Source organism: Ceratotherium simum, chromosome X, assembly GCF_057802395.1.
Source record: "Ceratotherium simum simum isolate JZ-2026a chromosome X, ASM5780239v1, whole genome shotgun sequence".
Taxonomy (NCBI): Eukaryota; Metazoa; Chordata; class Mammalia; order Perissodactyla; family Rhinocerotidae; genus Ceratotherium; species Ceratotherium simum.
In genome coordinates, this window is record NC_141940.1 from 74456432 (window position 1) to 74478595 (window position 22164).

The following is a 22164-nucleotide window of genomic DNA, read 5'->3' on the forward strand; positions in this document are numbered from 1 at the left end:
CCTGTTTTCTTTTTCCTGCCTTCTTGTCAGTAATTTGAACAATTTTAAAGGATTTCATCTTTATTTATTCATAATGTTTTTGAGGATTTCACTCAGTATAGTTTCTTTAGTAGTTCTTACTGGTTGCTCTAGGTATTGCAATACATATATAACTTATGACAGTCGACTGGTATCAGTGATTTAGCACTTCAAGTGAAGTGTAGAAATCTTACTTCCATTTAGGGCCATTTACACTCCCTATTTTTTTCTGGTAACGCTCTAAGGACATGTAATTCACATACTGTACAATTCATCCATTTAACATGTACAGTTCAATGGTTTTTGGAGTTGTGCAAACATCACTACAATCAATTTTAGAACATTTTCATCATCCTAAAAAGAAACCTTGTACCCTTTAGTAGTCAACCCTCATTTCCGTCTAAGTCCCCCCATCCCCGGAACCATTAATTTACTTTCTATCTCTATGGATTTGCCTATTCTGGACATTTCATATAAACGGAATCATAAAATATGTTACTGGCTTCTTTCACTTAGCATAATGTTTTCAAGATGCATCCATCTTGTACCACACGTCAGTATTATTGCCAAATATTGTTCTATTGTATGAATATACCACATTTATCCATCCACCAGTTGATGGATGTTTGGGTTGTTTCCAGTTTTTGGCTATTATAAATAAATTTAAGAAACTCACAAGAACTAGCATAGTCTATTATATGTACCCCTATTTTCACCATTGTGGTGTACTTCTTTTCTTTCTGAAGTTCTGAGCCTTCTTCTGTTATCATTTCTGTTTATAGTACTTCTTTTAGCAAATCTTTAAGTGTAGGTTTGCTAGCAACAAATACTCTTATTCATCTGAAGATTTCTTTATTTTCCCTTAATTCCTGAAGGGATGGATTCTCTTGATATAGATCTGTGGTTGACAGTTTTCTCTCAGTATTTGAAAAACATTGTACCATTTCCTCCTGGCCTCTATGCTTTCAAATAAGAAATCTGTTGACAGTTGAATTGGTGTTCCCTTATAAGTAATGCATCATCTTTTTTCTTGCTGCTCTCAAGATTTTTTCATTATCTTTAATTTTCAGAAGTTTAATTATGATGTATCTTGGCATGGATTTATTTGGGTTTATTATATTTTGATTTCGCTCAGTTTCTTGAATCCGTAGCATTATGTATTTTGCCAAATTTTGGAAGTTTTCAGCCATTATTTCCTTTTTTAAAATTAAAAAAATTAATTGTGGTAAAATACACATAAAATTTACCATATTAACCATTTTTTTTGTTAACATATCCAAGATCACCCACTTTCTTTCTTTTTTTTTTTTTTAAAGATTTTATTTATTTATTTTTCCCCCAAAGCCCCAGTACATAGTTGTCTGTCATAGCTGCACATCCTTCTAGTTGCTGTATGTGGGACGCGGCCTCAGCATGGCTGGAGGAGTGGTGCCTCGGTGCGCACCCGGGATCCGAACCCGGGCCGCCGGCAGCGAAGCACACGCACTTAACCGCTAAGCCACGGGGCCGGCCCATATTAACCATTTTTAAGTGTACAGTACCTTCACATTGTTGTGCACCCAATCTCCAAAACTATTTTCATCTTGCAAAACTGAAACTCTATACCCATGAAACAACACCCCACTCTCCTCTACTCCTAACCCCCGTAAGTCATCATTCTACTTTCTGTCTCTATGAATTTGACTACTCTAGGTACCTCATATAAGTAGAATCATACACTATTTGTCTTTTTGTGACTGGCTTATTTCACTTACTATAATGTCCTCAAGGTTCATCCATGTTGCAGCATGTGTCAGAATTTCCTTCCTTTTTAAGTCAGTCATTATTTATTTGAGTCCTCTTTCAGCACTTCTTTCTCTCTCCTCTCCTTTTGGACACTGACGATATGAATGCTGGATCTTTTCTTATTGTCCCACAGATTCCCTGAGGCTATGTTCATTTTTTTCCAGTCTTTTTCTCTCTTTTGTTCAGATTGAGTAAATTCTACTGCTCTGACCTCAAGTTCACTGATTTTATCTTATGTTATCTCTACTCTCCCATTGAGCCCATCCACTGAGTTTATTTTAGTTATTGTATTTTTAAGTTCTATCATTTCTATTTGCTTTTTTTATATAACTTCTATTTCTTTGCTGAGATTTTGTATGTCTTCATTTGTTTCAAGAGAATTTTTAATTACTTGTTGGATCATTTTTATTATAAATGCTTTATAATTTTTGTCAGATAAAATCTGATTCATCTCAGTGTTGGTGCCTGTTCTCATTCATGAGTGATTTTTTATTGTAAACCGGAGGTTTTTGGATACTATATTATGAGACTCTGGATCCTATTTAATATCTTTTTTAAAGCAGGCAGTCCCTGTGTTAAGGTATAATGTGAGGGCTGGGTATATGTGTATGTTCCTGTTCCCACTGACATGACCCAGGCAAAAGTGGGGCACTGACTTACACTTCCTTGTTACAAATGGGTGGAGTGGAAGTCCAGCTACCTGCTTGACTGCTGACACTATCCCAGTGAAAGTGGAGCATTGACCCACAGGGTTCCGGCTTCTATTATCTTTGAATGGAAATGTAAGCTCAGCTCTCTGGAAGGTCCTGCTGACACCAGGGGAAGAGAGAGGGAGAAGCAAAGTACCAACTAGCTCAACCTTTTACCACTTTGTTAAGCCTCATTGATGCTGACTGGGGGTGGAGGCTCAGCTCACCACTGTCCCCACTGACACCAGGGGAGGGGGAATAGAAGTGCTGACTAGCCCTGCTTCACACTGCCTCTTTCAGTCTCATTGCTGCCAGATGGGTATGAAGGTTCAGCTTCCCACTGGTCCTCCCTGACACCAGGGATAGGGGGAAAGTGGAGTGCTTACTAGCCTTGACACACATCCCTTTGTTCAGTCTTTTTGATGTGGAGGGGTTGGAAGCTCAGCCTCCCCATTGGGCCCCAATGATGTGGAGATGGGAACAAAGTCTGGTGGCAACTAGCTGTGCCTTGTACCAAGTTGTTAACTCCCCTTGCTTCTGGGTGAGTATGGCAGTTTAATGTGCCACTGGACTGGGCTAACAGTACTCTGGAAGGAGAATAGGAGCACCATCTGCTTCTGCTAGATGGAGGATTAGAAGGATTGCCTGCTCAGTTCTGCCAAAATTACCCCAGCAGTGGAATAGGGGAATGGCGCCTACTTTTTTGTGGGAAGGGGTGGAGTGGAAGAGTAACTTCCTACTAGGCCCCACTGAAGCTGTGGGGCAGTGGGGAGGGTGTGATTTTGTTCCATTGGTTTTTGGCTGGAATAGGGCAAGTATTGCCAAAAAGATTTAGTGTTGTTAGGTAACCCTTTCCCCCTTTCCTTTAGATACGGGGATCAGGCTTTTCTTAGCATTTTTTTTTTGGTCTGTGCCTATTGGCAGTTAAGAGGCTTCTGTAGTGCCCTGTCTAGGACACATGTGAGGCTAAAAGGAAACCCAGGGAGCCCATTGCTGCATTGTTCCACAAGTTCTGAGGCAGTCTGCCTTGTTCTTTTCACCTTTAAGAGTGTTGTTTGTTATGTTACATCCAGGCCTTTTTAGTTGTAAGAGGGAGGACCTAGAAGGAAAGAAGTTTCTCCATCTTGGCAGAAACAAAAGTCCTCCTATTTTCTTTTTTAAGGAAAAAAATCAGCAGAGCACACAACATCCTCAAAAATGGATATTTTTTGATATCTAAGGGGATTTCTGATGGTAGTAATGATTTAAGGAAGAAACCATAGTGAAAGAGTGTCTAGGAAAACAAAGAGATAGAGATTTAATAGGTTTATGGAAAGCTGTGCAAGATACATTTCCTAATTTCACTGGAAATTTGTGGAAAGTTAAACTGATCACTCTTAGTGTGGCCTAAGTTCTCTTTCTATACAATGCTCCTTTGTGGGTTTATAAAGCTCTTTGTGTTTCTTGGGGGAAAGATGTAAGTGGCAGGGGAAACTTTGGCTCCTTGTGCATAAAACAAGATTTGACATTCACAGTTACTGTTAAGTAAAAGTAAGACTGGTAGAATTAGGGTCCCCTAGGGGTTTGCAAATAGCAGCTGCTTTAAGTCTCAAAAGCAATAACAGCAATATTTTCCCATACTCACATTCTCAACTCTAAGCACTAGTGACTTTTACTTGTTGGAATTCTTGGTGTAAAATATACGATTTCAAATTCATTGTTTCAGAAGAGGTCCATATCTTCACTTTACAACCCCTGTCTTAGATGTCATTTTCTGGTCCTTAAACCCTTGCCTCAAACCATTATGCTTCAGATGCTGCTGCATTACTAGTACCAGGCTGATTATAGCACTGGATATTAGAAGGAAAAAGCAAGTGTCTGACCATGCTAAGTCACTTGGAAGCAGTGTAGTTGAAAGAACTTTGGAGTCAAAAAGCCCTTGGATCAATTCTTGTATCTGCCACTAACTAGTTGTGTAGCTTTGGGCTAATTTCTTAATCTTTCTGAGCCACAGTTTACTCACCTGTAAAATGAGAATAACACTGGCTTTACAGGATTGCAATAAGAATTCAATGATATAAATCACATAAAATGAGGGCCCAAAGTTGGTATGCAACAACTCTGTGAAAGCTTCTAGAGAACATGACCAATCTCTGACAATTGTGCCTGTATTTATCTAACTTTTCTCCCACTTGACCACGTAATGGCTGTTTCCTGCTTCTCCCATGCCTTAAATTTAGTCTCTATACTTACATATGTTACAGCTTATGGGACAAAGAGCCATCATTCATTTGAAACAGAAAAATATTGATATGCTCATCTTATCTTGATATTTATAATTACTATCTCTAGTCTCCAGAATAGAAGTCCAAAGAAAAGAAAGGAAAAAATAAACAAAACCTAAAAAGTTTTGCAATGCAACCTAAACATTTCCTGCTCGATTCTCTTCTATTTATAGTATAGGTTTGTTTATATAGTACAAGATTATTCTTCTGGTGTGGGAATGGGGAAATTGAACCTAAATTTTGAGTTTTAATGGTGTATTAATGATACTGTACACCATTGGCAATAATGTCCAAGGTCCTATTCAACTGACCTAAAAGGATCTAGTGGTAAAGAGAGATGGACATCACCAAGACAGTAGTTTGGGGGTGGGTCTGTGCCTTGTGGCTTTACTAAGATTCTAAACTTTCATTCCAAAAATTCTAAAAATTTTTCCACCCTGAGACAGTAAAGAGAGCTGATGCCCTGTAACCCAAGTAGAATGCTTATGGCTAGAAAAAGTTTCCAACCAAGTAGCTCTCAAGAAACCACAGCCTGGCCAAGACTCAGGCAGAGAAGGTCAACATGAATACTTTAAGGTTAAGATTAGGTTTGGAAGCATCAAAAAGACAAATGAACACCTGCCCAGAGGGGCAAATAAGACAAGGAAGACTTTATTTTTCTTCTTATCTTTTCTCACAACCTGTACCCTCTGCTCAAACTACTTAATATCTCTGAGGTTGAAATCCATGTCTGTATGTAAAATGAGAATAACCTCCATTTCATGTGTAGGGATGATGTAAGGATTAGAGTGCCTAGCACAGTGCCTGGAACATGGTAGAAATGCAATAGATTATAGTTATTTTTAGAGCAGAGCTTGAGGTCTATGTCACAGCACTTGGCTTATTTAGTCCAGAATAGATGAATTAGATATGTTAAATAGTTTTTATGCAATAATTTAAACTCTGTCTAAAATTAATATAATTTCATGGCTGAAAGAGACCCTAGAGGTCATCTAAGGTTTTTGATTTAAATGTGTAAGAGTTTTGTTCTGTCATAAATTTGATCACTTATAGTAATCAGCTCAGACAAATTCTTTTGCTGAGGTATTCTTTGATGAAGCTATTCAGAAAAAGCACAGGTTGCCAGAGTCTAACAGGTAACATCATAGTTAAGTGTTACAGAATACTTATTATGGTAGGTCTTTGTAGGCAAAATTCAATCAATTATTAAAAAGACCATGTATAGGTTGGTTAGATGCTAAGACACAGATATATCTATATGACTATAATCTTGCTCCATTTCTGTGAACTGCAAGACAGGATGAAACAGTCCTTATAAAAGCGTGAGGGAGAGGAAATACTGACTCTTATCTCCCCGTTTAGACCATCCAGTTCTGCAGGGAAACTAAGATGGCAAAGGTAGACTACTATTGTCAAAGAAGCTATGGAGACCTGAAATCACAGTAAAATCAGAACCACTTGAGTTGTTATTGAACATCAAATCACATGGGGAGTAGAAAACATACCCTGGATTTTTCTTTTCTAAGGTATAACAGAAGCAATAAAAAATAATGAGGAACACAAGTGACAAAAGAAAAACAGATAAATTGGACTTCATCAAAATTAAAAACTGTGCTGGAAATGATACCAACAAGAATGTTAGAAAGACTACCCATAGAATGGGAGGAAATATTTGCAAATCATATATCTTATAAGAGACTTGGATCCAGAAAATATAAAGAATTCAACAATAAAAAGAAAAATAACCCACTCGAAAAATGGGCAAAGAACCTGAATAGACATTTCTCCAAAGATGATATACAAATAGCCAATAAGCACATGAAAAGATGCTTGGCATCACTAGTAATCAGGGAAATATAAAGCAAAACCACAATAAGAGACGACTTCACATCCAGTAGATGGCTATAATCAAAAAGACAGATAATAACAAGCGTTGGTGAGGATGTGGAGAAATTGGAACCCTCATACACTACTAGTGGGATTATAAAATGGTGCAGCTGCTTTGGCAAACAGTCTGGCAGTTCCTCAAAAGGTAGAACATATAGTTACCATTTGATCCTGAAATTCTACTCCTGGGTATATACCTAAGAGAGATGAAAACATATTTTCATTAGAAACGTGTACACGGATGTTCACAACAGCATTATTCATAACAGCCCAAAGTGGAAACAACTCAAGTGTCTATCAACTGATGAATGGATGAAATATGGTATATCCATACAATGAAATATTATTCATCCATAAAAAGAATGAAGCACTGATACATGTTTCAACATAGACGAACATTGAAGACATTATGCTAACTGAAATAAGCCAGACACAAAAGGACAAATATTGTATGATTCCATTTATATAAGGTACCTGGAATCGGCAAAGTCATAGACTATTAGAAACTAGAAGAGTGGTTACCAGGGGCTGGTGGGAGTGGGGAATGCGGACTTTTAGTTTAATGGATACAGAGTCTCTCTTTGGGAGGATGAAAAAGTTTTGGAAATGGAGAATAGTGACAGTTGTACAATATTGTGAATACATTTTGTGCCACTGAAACATATCCTTAAAAATCGTTAAAATGGTAAATTTTATGTTATATATATTTTACCACAATAAAAAAGGAATGGAGTATTAATACATGCTATAAAATGGATGAACCTTGAAAATATACTAAGAGAAAGAAATCAGAAACAAAAGACCATACATTATATGAGTCCACTGACATGAAATGTCTAGAATAGGCAAATCTATTGAGACAGAAAGTGGATTAGTGGTTGCTTAGGGCTGGGGGAGGGAATGGAGGAGTTGGGGGATGATAGCTAGAGGATTTCTTTTTGGGGTGATGAAAATGTTATAAAATTGACTGTTGATGGTTGCACAACTCTGTGAACATTCTAAAAACTACTGAGTTGTACGTATTAAAAGAGTGAAGTGTATGGTATGTGAATTATATCTCAATAAAGCTGCTTTAAAAAAATAATGAGGATTATAACAGTCAATAATTAGTGAGCAATACATTACTTAGGTGCTTTGGAATTTTGCTGTGTATCATATTTAATATAATATTTATTTACTATGTTTAGCTATTTTAATAAAACATTCTATTTTTTTAAAAAAGACAAAAGTGAACTAATATCATTTTCTCAAATAAATTACATCTGTGTGTAAAGGCTGGCATTTTTGACTATACTGACAAAGGCCAAAATACCTTGTGGCTACATCTACAAACTACAAGGGAAGCTAATAAGAAATGAATGTTCTTCTGAATGTTAGAACTGCAAATGTAATCACATTTGGCGAATCTCATATTTATATGGTGTTTAAGTTACAAAGCACTTTCTGATATATTTGTGATGTATTGATCCTCTTAATACCCTTGTGAGGTGTTCAGAATGGTGTTCAGAATGGGTGTTAGGCTATCCCCCTCCCTTGCCCAAGAAATTAAAGAGGTTTGATCCACCTAAGTCTCACAGCTAGTTAGTGGCTGAACTAGATCTGAATTCCAAATCTATTTTCAACCAAATGTTCTGTCAATCCACCATTCTGTTCAGTAAATTAGATCACACAGTGCTCCATAAACAGGACATATTTCTATATAGCAAAAGCAAACTAAAAACATGAAAAATATATAAATTGGTCATTGATACATAAACTCTCACAGGTTGACAACTTATGTATCTAGCTCCAATTTATCTGTTTGTGATCTCTGAACAAGTTTACTTGTTATGTGCACTTTTATGGCTTTTAAACAAAGGCATGAATAGCGTAAGATAAACCCAGACAGGGTTTGGGGCAAATGGGTTCTAGGTAATAATTTTTTCGATAAGTATTTCCTGGACATGTGCATTATATTACTTTGAAATTAGACCTAGACATGGTCTCTTACTTCAAGCAACTGCCAATCTAATAGCAGGAGGAGACAAGATAAAAACAAATATGTGACCAATAAAGAAACAAATAAATTGGTATTGAGGAGTAAAGAGAGTTAGGTTAGAAGAAAAATGATAATGGATTAAAGGGTAGATAGGATGGCTTTGAACAATGACTTAAAAAGACAGTTTCAGAAAAGCCTTGGTTGTCTAGTTCAAGTCTGCCATTTCACTGCAAAAAGGAGAGGAAAGAGATGCTAATCAGAATAGCAGTAAGAGCGCAGTTTGTATTTATTTTTTTTACGCGGGTCTCAACAAATGCGACGACTGGGATCATATAAGAATATGATTTAAAAATTCATTGTATGTTTCTTAAGAATATGATGTTGAATAAATTCATTTCATTGAATGAACAACAAGGAAAAATGTCAAATTATTTGGTGTTTGTTCCGAGAAATGCATCCAAAATCTTTGAACTTATCAATCAATAATGTGAACAAACAAAATAGCTTCTGTAATCTCCATGGCATTTAGCCAACCTTGGGAAAAAAAAGCTATTCCTATATTAATGATTTTTATCCAAATTGCCTCAGGCAATTTGGAAAGAATATTTTCAAGATATGGCATATGATCCAAATCTGACCTTTGGATTCTTTTTTCCCCTTACAGCTACCTCCATTAAATTGTTTCCTAAGAACAGAGAGAAACCTATGTCTGAAAAGAAATGGGTGCATCCTGTTTTCTCCAGATTGTTACATTTTCATCAGAAGGCTGCTTCATATCCACTGGGAGAAATGATCAGGTACTTTGGGGGAAATCAATACACTGAAATGATGATTCTTAGTTCTGGTTTTACAATATCCCATTGGGTCTCTGATTTTTTTCCAGGGGTATTAGGAAACTCTTGAAACATTAATTTCAGTTCACTTTAGTTTTTAGTATAAACATATGCCAACTGGCACTTCTTTTGTGGAGGAGGAGTCTTGGCCAGGGAAAGAAATCCCAAATCCCAAACAATAGAGCCTTCTAACTCCAGAGGTGGGAATCACTGCTTTAGCTCTCTGCTTGGCACAAACATCAAGTCATGACCTACCATTGCTTCTCTGGTGTCAGAGAAAGCAAGAAAGAAGAGGGATAACTCTGATGCTCAGGTTCTAAAACTTTAAAAACACATACACCTAGAAAGTCTACTTAATTGTTTATAGTGGCTATGTCTGGGAACTGAGGTTGGGGTGTTAACTTTTCCTGTGTTATATCATAAATTTCTCTAATGCTTAACTTTGTTTTAGAAGGAGCATGTATTGCTTTTGTATTCATTAAAACTTTCAATTGAGGTTTCAGAAGCCAAAAATAAAATAAATTAGAATTATTATGCCTAAAAAGACAAAGTGAACAGCTTTAAGTCTGAAAACAGCTGGTTACAAATACGAAGACTAGTGCTATAGAATTCTTATACCACCACTGTCCAATAGAAATATAATATAAGCCACAAATTTGAGCCACATATGTAATTCTAACTTTTCTACTAGCCATATTAAAAAAGCAAAAAAAAAAAAACAGGTGAAATTAATTTTACTGTTACATTTTATTTAACTTAATATATCCAGAACATTATAATTTCAACATGTAATCAATATAAATATGTATTAATGAGATAGTTTACATTGCTTTTTTGGGTACTAAGTCTTTGAAGTCTGGTATGTATTTTACATTTACAGTATATCCTAATTTGCATTGGTCTACGTGTAGCTTACTTTACTTAGTTTTAAAAAATAATGTAATAAGCACCAGGGAACCAATCACCCAAAATAAAAGTTAGGACTTGGTAAAAAACTTACAACTAATCATATGGTTCCTTCTCACTCTTATCTCCCTACCTCTCCCGTACCCAAGGTAAACTTTATCCTAAACCTTGTGTTCATCATTCCCTCGAGTTCCTTTTCATATAACTGTATCACATTTATATGTATTCCTAAAAAGCTTTTCTTAAAAAAACTTAGTTGTTTGCAACTTCTAAAGGTTATCATATTGTAGCTAATATTTTGGGAATTACTCTTTTTTAGTATTCAGTTAGGTTTGTCATTATTATAGGTCCAAGGTGACTTGTTTCTTTAACGCATTTAATAGATACATAGGTTTTTTATTTTTTCCAGTTTTATTGAGATATAATTTATTTTCAACTATTTTACTGAGGTCATAATGGTTTATGACATTGTGTAATTTCAGGCGTACATCATCATTTATCAGTTTCTCTATAGACTGCATCATGCTTACCACCAGTAGTCTGATTTTTTATATATATATATATAGTGAAATGATTACCACAATAAGTTTAGTTAACATTCATCACCACACATAGTTACAAATTGTTTTGCTTGTGATGAGAACTTTTAAGATCTACTATCTTAGCAACTTTCAAATATATAATACAGTATTGTCAACTATAGTCACCATGCCATACATTACATCCCCAGGACTTATTTATATTATAACTGAAAGTTTGCACTTCTTAACCACCTTCACCCATTTCCCCCACCCTCCACCCTCCACCTCCGGCAACCATCAATCTGTTCTCTGTTCCTATGAGTTCAGTTTTCTTAGATTCCACATATAAGTGAGATCATATAGGACTTGTCTTTCTCTGTTTGACTAACTTAATGTCCTCAAGGTCCATCCATGTTGTTGCAAATGGCAGGATTTCCTTCTATTTTATGGCTCAATAATATTCCATTGTATATACATATATCACATTTTCTTTATCCATTCATCCATTGTTGGACACTTAGGTTATTTCCACGTCTTGGCTATTGTGAATAATGCTGCAATGAACATGGGGTGCAGATATCTCTTTGAGATAGTGATATACCCAGAACATTCATAGGTTTTTTTGTGACAACTTCAACATAAGGCACTTACTTTTTATAAGCTTAAAATTATATTGGTAAGATTCATCCATACCACTGTGTTGTTGCAGTTCATTGGTTTGACTGCTGTTTAATATTTCATTGTTTGAATATATCATAGTTTATCCATATACTATCCTGTTGATGGGCATTGGGTTGTTAGAGTTTGCCACCGTGTATTCTTGTCCAAGTCAGCTATTGTATACATGTAAGAGTTTCTTTTGGATAGAGATCTAGGCATTCACAATTCTCACCCAACTGAAACAACTATGTAGCGGATGAGGGAGAAGGCAATGGAGATCCTTTGAGAGATCCAATATGGAACTCTTTGAGAGAGAGTTCCAATATGGGTCAGAAACAGTAGGGAGAGCAATTGGTAGGGATGGGGCTGCTTGTGGAGGCCCAAGAAACACTGCGAGTGGCAGCTGGTCCTAGTTTTCCAACCTTGTTTTGTGTTACTGGGCTGCAGCATGTGGAGTTAAAGCTTGGAACAGTAGCAGAGTGTATAGCCAGGCCCTACTGCTGAAGGTTCCCATACAAATTTTAAGAATGCCAACACATCTAGAGAACTTGGCTCCTGTCTTCTTTAGACCCACCACTCTTGTCCTGTTCTTGGTGGTCAATCCCTTTCCTCTGTATCCCCTAAGTTGTCTTTCTGCACTGTGCTATGTGCAGGTATATACTGGAGGTACTGGCAAGGCAAGAGAAGAGCTTGACTTTTGGTGTATAAGAAAGCATTCTCCAGGAGTAGGGGAAGATGGAAAATTCTAAAATAAGGAGTTTGGTTTTTTTATCTTTCCTAGACTGCATTAAAGTTCATCACTATGAGCACAGTAAGAACAACCTCTAGGGTGTGTTAGGGCATAGCATAGCTGGTTCTAATGGAAAAACATGAATCTTGGACTTTTAGCTGGATCAACTACGAGGGAATCATTCTGGAAGAAGAGGGGCTGAGGAATTTATATAAAGTTGGGAATGAGATAAAGCATTAGGTAGTTCAGGGCCTAAGCCAAGGGCCTGGCAATGAGGAAAAGGAGAATTACATAGGTGCATATGGGGATATAAAAGTCAGATTTGCCCAGGGCTTTATAATTTGAAAAGTACTTTTCAAATCACACTATATTTGATCCCCACAGTAACCCTATGAAGTAGGTGTTACCATTATGGCCATTTTATAGGAACTGAGGCTTAGAGATTAACAAGCATGTTCACAGTTTCATAGCAAGTAAGTAGCAGACCTGCAACTTGAACCCAGGTCCCTAAATGTGAAGCCAAAGTCTGTTTTACTGCCCCAGTGATTTACAATTGAGGTACTGAAGGGTGTTACAAATACTTTGTTGCTAACAAAGTACTAAAAGTCACCAATGATTTACTTAAAATTGGAATAGATTTAATGGTGTTTCTATAATAGTGTCATTCTCATTTGCATTCTGATAGGTTTTCTTGAGCAAGAAAGAAAGAGGCCTAGTTAGACCCAGCATGCTAGAAAAATGCATAAAAATCCAGGGACCCCAGGGAGAGAGTTCTGCACGTGAATGCTATCCAAGCTGTAATTATGCTGATAAAAGGTCAAGATCTGCCACCCTATACCATAGCAGTCAGAGAAGTAATAAAATTTCAGGAATGAAGGGTAAGATAATAAATATGTGATGATAAATTACAATGTAATTTTAATTTCTTCATTTGTATTTAAATGTGAGAATAGAACATTATGTGTATTGAACAGAATTGCCCTTTGGAGAAGCCGTTTGTGGACAGCATAGTTACTGTGGTACGGGAATAGAACTGGAAAGCGCCCTCAGGTTGCTCCCTCACGAACAAATATTTATAACAACTCCTTCCCCCAATCTCTTAAAGATTTACCAAGTATTTGCCATTATATACAACTCTTGTGGCTTCACAGACATCTGCATTGTCTACTGCCTATCTCTTAAGATCTCTCAAATATAGCTTTCTCTATTAAAAGAGGGGTATACTTTAGCATGGGCCTGTAGCATGTTTTCTTTCAATCTGAAGACATTTATTAACTATTTGACTGTTTGCTTGTCCTATGCTAGTTGCCATGCTGAGGTAGGAGAGATCCCTAACCTCTTGTGTCTTATCATCTGTCTTGACATGAGTACAGCCATGTTTGGCCGCTCCATTGACCTATAGCCACCAGCACAAAAAGAAATATAAAAGCTGCTTTCTGCGTGGTGGGAACCGGCCCTTCTCCCACGGAGGGAGTTGCAAGTTGTAACATTTCAAGGCTCTTGGAGCGTCGTAGCACGGGATGGACTGGCCATCTGTGCCGGGCTGAGACGATAACCAAAGAAAACAATGCACGTACACAACTACTGGGCTGGGACGTTAGCCAAGGGGCTCAGTGCACGTACGCCACTGATAACCATTTGTGCATGGGAACACTGGATGCTTGCTCTGTAAACCCTGTAATTGCTTATATAAACTGCTGGAGACTGAGACCCGGTGAGAGTTCCACTTGTGGAAGGGACGCCTTGCCCAGGATGTGTGATCCTTGCCCAGCTGTGTCGATTGACAGGACTCTCCCGGCAGCGGGACATGGATGTTGTGAGTAATTGATTTACTGTGAAGTAACTGATTTGATGTGTTCTCTTTTCGGTCAACCTGGTGTTTCTCTTTCCGGTTGATTTGTGTCATTTCCCTTCAGTCGATCTGGTGTTTCCCTTTCCGATCGATCTGATGTTTTTCCCTCTTATTATATGACCTATTCGGATCTGCTGCTATCTCAGCCGATGTGGATGTTTTCCCTTTCCAGTCGAGCTGGTGTTTTTTCCCTCTTATTATTTGACCTATTCGGATCTGTTTGCGGACTATCGCCTTTACTATCCTCTATATAATAAAATATACCTTCAGTCCATTTGTTTGGAGTGGAAAGTGTCTTTTACATCTCCGATCGAATCCCCGAACCTCTCATAACATCATCTAGCTGGGAAGATGAGAAATGTACATGAAAGAGATCTAGAAAATATAAGTGTCCTAAGCATATACATGGAAGAATGTAAACTAAGAAGGTGAACTATCTGGATGGAGGTTCATGAAGGCCTCTTAAAGGCCATGAAGCTTTAGAGCTGAATCCTGAAAAGATAGATAAGGATTAGAAGTAAGGAAGTAAGAAGGCAGTCCAGGAGGGGGACTGATTTAGTAAAAGCAAGAGGCTGTGACCAGCAAGGTCTGGTTAAAAAGGTAAGACCACTTAGTTTGCTGCTATGGTTGCCATCCCATGGCAATGTTACATGATATAGTAAGCCTAAGTAGATCTTTTGAAAAGTTTTCTTGTAATCCCCTATTTCTTTGAAATTCCCAAACCAATAAACTCTTACAAACCACGTTTTTTTCTGTATTCAACTTTTATGAGAAGTGGCACTTTACATTTGTACATCACTGTATAGTTTACATAGCATTTGCACATAGATCATTTCATTTGACCCTTGCAGTAATCCTGTGAAATGACATGGAGGCTGACTTACTACATGTTAGAGGAGCAATCAGGGAGGGAGTTCAGGACTCCAACCCAGATCAGATTCAGTCCAGTCTTCAACATTTACATGTACAGTTTTGACCAATAATTGATATTCATAAATTATATTCTTAAGGTCCTATAAGATTCTGAAAAACATCTTACATCAGGAATTATTAAATTATGTCCTGGGTCATTTTTGTGGTTAGCATATTTGGTTATTAATTTCTAAAAATCCATATGAAATAATTTAGAATTTATTGCATAATCTTTAAGATGGTTTCTAGTAGAGTTGGTTGAATGCTATACCTCAGATTTCTTTCTAATTACAATGCTATATTGTCCTCATCTAGCAGTGTTATGCACAGTTAACACCTCACTTACTTGGCACCATATAAGAGGTTCCTCAGAAAATGAGTTTTGTGGGTGACTAAAGCATACTTGACTAACAGCAAGCTTTGAAATCTGATGGAAATCTTGCTCAAATGTATTGAGACTTCCCTTTCTCATCATGTCAATATAGTTGTCTATTGAGGACTAAGTATCACTATGAAAATCCCCTACTGGACCAGACAGTGAGATGCTCAGTGTTTACCAAGGCATACAGGGAAATTTGAACTCCTACATTAATGGTCCCAAGTGACTTCACTTTTCAAGTTATTCTGTTTTTAGAATTCTTCTGTTCTTTACACTGCTAACTGTGCATTCTTAGAGTATCAGTTTTCTCACATCTGGTAGACCTCTTCTCCCATTCTAATCGGTTGTCAGACAACTAAGCTCATTACATGAATTTTATATATATTTAAACCTTTATTTTATATATAACACTAAACCAAGAGGCTTAGTGAAGCTGGCGCCACTCCTCTCTTATAGGTACAGAGTGAGAGGCCTCAGTGGATTGAGATTTTGTTCCCAGATCATAGGGTTTCCATCATCCCTCCTTTTGGGATTTTAGGCTGTGTTTTGGATGTCTGAGGTTGCTAAATAAAAAAATTCTGAATAACTGGGGTATACTGAGAATAATTATATTTTGTTTACAAAACTCACATTCTGTATATTTCTGCAAGATGGACAAAATCACATGTAACAAACTATCAACAGTAATAGCAGTTTGTGATATCCAATTTTTACTCTTTAATTCTTAATTCGTTGGTGGGAGAAAAAGAAAACTCTTAAGACAAGCTTTATTTAAAATAAAGACCACCTTAATCTTTAACAGCACTTTATATTTTTCTAAGTGCTTTAGCATGTATCATCTGTTTTGATCACAATCCTGTGAGATAAGCAGTATAGCTTCTTTTCTCAACTACAAAAGTGGCTAAGAGGTTGTGATGTTTGAGAAAAAGTATTCTCATTTATTCTACCCATAACCCGAGAAGTAGATGGATTAGTACTATTCTCATTTTATAGCTGATACTGATAATTATCAATTATTGAGAACCCATTATGTGCCAGCATTGAATTAGGCATTTTACATTATCTTTAATCACTATAATATCTTATCAAAGGAAGTACCATTACTGTCGTTATATAATGAGAAAATTTATGCTGAGAGAGGTTACATGACTTGGCCAAGGCCACAAAACTAAAAGTAGTAGAGTGAGGATTTGAAATTAGGTTTCTTTGATTTTAAATTTTAATCAGGTCTATGTGGCTTTAAATTCTATGCTCTTTCCTAACCCCAAGCTGTCTGAGAGAGAAACCTGGAGTCAGAAAGGTCGCTTCTTGATATCAACTGAGTTTTTCTTTCTGGTATGTATATTTCATTCATGCACTGGGAGCTTTACTGTACTAAATTTGGGCCTTGTTTCTGATAGCCTCTGTATTTTGTGTACTATACTGGGGGTGGGGAGAACACATTAAATTCAAAATGCTGAACTGAAACTTGAAAACAACCTCTGAGATAAAATATTTCTTCCACAAATATACCGTTCTCCTTTAAATAGGTTACAATGTAAACCTATGTTTTAAAGAGCTTTGGAGATGACTTGTAAAGATAATGCACTATACAAACCAATGACTTAATGACTCATGTAAGAAGTTTTTTTCTTTTGAACAAAATAGAGATTTAAATGTGTGACCTGAAATATAAAATTTCATTTTTGAAAGCACTCAATTCATACTTTAAAATTTGATCATTCAATGTAGTTTATTTTTTTAAGAGATGAACTATATCTGAAATTCGAGGAGAGAATCAAATTGCTGTATTTACAATAACTGAATATCCTTTCAAGAGATACCATGAAGCTATCATGAGAAACACATTCTTTTTCCATTTCCTTTTTAAGAAATCATACTTCTAAACAGATTAGGATCAAAACATAGCGAATTACCAAGTCAATCTTCCCGCTCTTCTGGCACAACGTAAGATAATGATGCAGTGAATTTCATCTTATAAAGATGACACTACAAGCTTTCTGGCAGCAGGCCAGGCCCACCAGTTGTTTTGCTATAGGGATAATAGATCTGCACAAAGCCACCTTCATTCTAGTACACCATTTGACAAATAGCATAGATTGCTTAGATCCCTGGCTTGGGGTATATAGAACCCCAGTGAGGCTACCCTAAACAACTGACCTAATGCACCACAGTACTAGGTTCATTAAAAGGCTGTATATTGGAAGCAGTGGTAAAATGCAGCCAAGATTCACAAGCCTACAGCAAAGCATCCTTGGTACTTTACCATTTCAAAAATAGCTACTCTCCATTTCTAAACATGTTAATGGCATAGGATCTATGTCTTCCAAGTCAGCTTGGAGTCCTAAACAAGAAAGTAGGATCAATCATTGCCTCTAAATTACATTGAGGGTCTAAATGTATTTTGCTACCTTGAACCAGAGATGAGTAAGTAGAAGATCAGGGAAATTAAAACTGCTACCAAAGTTAAGAACCGTTACACTGGCTTATATCTTGTATTTAGCAAAAAGGAAGAATTGCATTTGCCTTGCTAATATTTATTTCTCAAGTGTATGGAGGGTCGAGGAGAGATGTAGTGAGGTGGGGAAGATGCCAAGATAATTTGGGATTAAAATGCCATTTATCAAATGCCTGAGTGGGCATTTGAAAGCCCCTCAGGCTGTTCTGGGCTCTTGTCACATTTTCTCTGCCCAACGGTTCTGCTTCCTTCAGTCCTGCCTCTAAGCTCCTATGTTACATATCAGGTTTCCTAAGCCAAGAGGAGAGCCAGCAAACCTTAGGGAATTGTATTTGCTGTTCCCTTTGTCAGAAATGCACTTTCTACTTTTCTTCATCAAACTCCCATTCATCCTCAAAAATCTAACTGAAATGTCACCTCATCCATTCATATATGCATGTCTAGTATGTGTCAGCCAGTGTGCACTTCTCCTTGGAGATGTATTTAATGTATTCGATTGGCCATTCTGTGGCTCCCTCCTCTATGCTTCCACTGCAATCTTATCATACCTCCATATAAGTACTTATCACCTCTGGGAATTCTTTACAAGATTCTCTCTTTTATGAAGACCATGGGCTTCCAGAACTAAGGAACTGTATCTTACTAATTTTTGTATCCCTGGGTGTAACATAACACAGCAGCTTGCACATAGGAGATGGTTAATAAATCTCTAGCTATTACTCTGTTCTCTCCCTCCCTTTCATTTATATTTGCTATTTTCTACTTACTCATCTGATTTGATTCTCAACTCTTCTGTCCCTATTACTCTACTAAAACCGCTCTCACCAATGTTGCCAACAACACCCTTCTTACCAAATTCAGTGGATGGATGAGACACACTCTTTCCACTGGGCTTGCTAACTTGATAAGATGTAAGCCTAGAGCCGCTTGCTGCTATTTTTGCCACCTTATAGGGAGAACCTGCCTGAAGAATGAGGCCAATACAAAGGAAAGCAGAGCTGAGAAAAGTCCTGATGACATCACTTGAGCTCCAAGGTTCAGCCAAGTTTTAAGCCAGCTTCATCAGGGACTTTACAGTTAAATGAGCCAATAAATCCTATGCCCTCTTCTTTTTTAAAATCTTAATCCAGTTTAGGCCAGCTATCTGTCACTTGTAACTGAGAGAGTCCTGACATAGCTAATGATCTCCATATCTGTATTTCCAGCCCAGATATTTTTCCTGAACTTCAGATGCATATCTCCAACTGCTTATAGATTTTCTCCTCTTGAAGTTCCCACAGGTACCTGAAATTCAACCTCTCTAAAACCACATATCTTCCTCCTCTGATCATTATCTTGGTGAATAGCATAGCACCTTACCAGAAACCTGGGTGGATTCCTTGACTCTTCTTTTTCTCCCTTCAATCAAATCGCCATGTCCTAATTTTTTTTTACCTACTAACTAAATCTGTCTACTTCTGTCTGCTTTGCTACTACTCTAATTCAGCCACCATCATTCCTTATGTGTATCATTGCAGCAGCTCCTAACTGCCTTCTTTGTTTCCCTCATGCCCTCTCCAGTCCATTTTTCTCCCCATTTTATCCACTTTTTTCCTTATTACATTTTTTATAAATTACAGTAACACATGCCTATTGTAACAAGTCAAACCATACAGAACTATATAAAGAACCACTTAACAGTTATCCCTTTCCCATCTAATCCCCTTCCATTTGAGGTAATCAGTAGTTCACAGTTAGGTGACTCTGCTTCCCACATCCATTTCTATGTTCATACCTCTATCTATCTATCTATCTATCTATCAACATTTTTAGGGTTTTAAAATCTTTCTCTTTTTGGGCCGGCTCCGTGGCTTGGCGGTTGGGTGCGCGCGCTCTGATGCTGGCGGCCCGGGTTCGGATCCGGATCCCGGGGGCGCCCCGAGGCACCACTTCTCCGTGCAACGCGGGGCCGAGTCCCACGTACAGCAACTAGAGGGGTGTGAACCTATGACATACAACTATCTGCTGGGGCTTTGGGGGGAAAAAACTGAATAAATAAAATCTTTAAAATCTTTCTCTTTTTATGAAAATGAGATCATATTATACACATTACTGTGAAACTTGCTTTTTATTACCTAGCAAAGGAACATAGCTATTCTTTCAGGTCCATACATAAAATTCTAACTCATTCCTTTTAATAGCTGCATGATATTCAATAGTATGGCTATGACACAATTTATTCAACCACTTCCTTATTCATAGATATTAAGGTTATCCCTCTTTTTGCCACTACCACAGTGCTATAATAAACATCCTTGTATATATGACCTATGTAATGGTATTCTTATTTCTGTAGGATAGATTCCCAAAACTGTAAATGCTGGGTCAAAGGTATCCTAATGTTTAATTTTACTAGAGAGTTGGATTAACAACCAAAATGGGTGTAACAATTTACATTCTCAAATGTGATGCACCACATTAACAAAATGAAGGATAAAAATCATGTGATCATCTTAATAGATGCAGAAAAGCGTTTGACAAAATTCAACATCCTTTCATGATAAAAATTCTTCGCAAATTAGTTATAGAAGGAACGTATCTCAACATAATAAAGGCCATATATAACAAGCCCATAGCTAATACCATACTTAACAGTGAAGAGCTGAAAGCTTTTCCTCTAAGATCAGGAAGAAGACAAGGATGCCCACTTTTGCCACTTCTATCAACATAGTACTTGAAGTCCTATAGCCAGAGCAATTAGGCAAGAAAAAGAAATAAAAGACATCCAAATTGGAACGGAAAAAGTAAAATTGTCTCTGTTTGCAGATGATATGATCCTATATATAGAAAATCCTAGAATCCACCAAGAAACTGTTAGAAATAATAAATGAATTTAGTAAAGTTGCAGGATACAAAATCAACATACAAAAATCAGTTGTGTTTCTATACACTAACAATGAACTATCCAAAAAAGAAATTAAGAAAAAAGTTCCATTTGCAATTGCATCAAAAAGAATAAAATACTTAGGAATAAATTGAAAAAGACACAAAACAATGGAAAGATATCCTGTGTTCTTGGATTGGAAGGATTGATATTGTTAAAATGTTCATATTACCCAAAGCCATCTAAACTTCAATGCAATCTCTGTCAAAATTCCAAAGAAAATTTTCACAGAAATAGAAAAAACAATCCTAAAATTCATATGGAACCCCAAAAGACCCTGAATAGCCCAAGCAATCTTAAGCAAAAAAAACAAAGCTGGGGGGCCGGCCCGGAGGCGCAAGCGGTTAAGTGCGCGCGCTCTGCTCCTGCGGCCCAGGGTTCTCCAGTTCGGATCCCGGGCGCACACCGACGCACTGCTTGGAAAGCCATGCTGTGGCGGCGTCCCATATAAAGTGGAGGAAGATGGGCACGGATGTTAGCCCAGGGCCAGTCTTCCTCAGCTAAAAAAGAGGAGGATTGGTAGATGTTAGCACAGGGCTGATCTCCTCACACACAAAAAAAACAAAAAAAACAAAAACAAAGCTGGAGGCATTACATTTCCTGATTTCAAAATACATTACAAAGGTACAGTAATCAAAGACAATCTGGTAGTCTAGTGGTTAAGATTCGGCGCTCTTACTGCTGCGGCCCAGGTTTGTTTCCTGCTCAGGGAACCACACCACCCCTCTCTCCGTTGCCAGACTGTGGTGGTTGCATGTTGCCGTGATGCTGAAAGCTATGCCACCGGTATTTCAAATACCAGCCGGGTCACCCAGGGTGGACAAGTTTCAGTGGAGCTTCCAGACTAGACAGACAATGAAGAAGGACCTGGCCACCCACTTCTGAAAAAATTGGCCATGAAAACCCTGTGAATAGCAGCAGAGGATTATCTGATATAGCGCCAGAAGGTGAGAGGATGGCACAAAAAGACAGGGCAGGGTTCCATTCTGCTGTACAGAGGATTGCTAGAAGTCGGAATCGACTCCACAGCACTAACAACAAAAGATAGTACAGGCACACCTCATTTTATTGTGCTCTGCTTTATTGTGCTTCACAGATACTGTGTTTTTTACAAGACCCTTTGCCAGCAAGAAGATTATGACTCACTGAAGGCTCAGATGATGGTTAGCATTTTTTAGCAGTAAAGTATTTTTTAATAAAGTTATGTACATTGTTTTTTTAGACATAACACTATTGCACACAATAGACTACACTATAATGTAAACATAACTTTTATACATACTGGGAAATCAATTCACGTGACTAGCTTTATTGCAATATTTACTTCATTGCAGTGGTCTGGAGCCGAACCTGCAATATCTCTGAGGTA

General features: G+C 37.4%; 1 protein-coding gene across 5 annotated transcripts in view; it reads right to left on the reverse strand.

Annotated features, from left to right (window-relative positions):
• Window positions 1-22164, reverse strand: part of EDA (ectodysplasin A) — a 362062-nt gene that overhangs the window by 61427 nt on the left and 278471 nt on the right. The window contains exon 3 of one of the 5 annotated variants that reach the window (XM_087426773.1): window positions 6806-6840. The exons of the other annotated variants lie outside the window; for them this stretch is intronic. Within the exon in view, the coding sequence (XP_087282899.1) occupies window positions 6806-6840 (35 nt within the window). The remainder of the gene's footprint in view (window positions 1-6805; window positions 6841-22164) is intronic. 5 annotated transcript variants of the gene reach the window in all.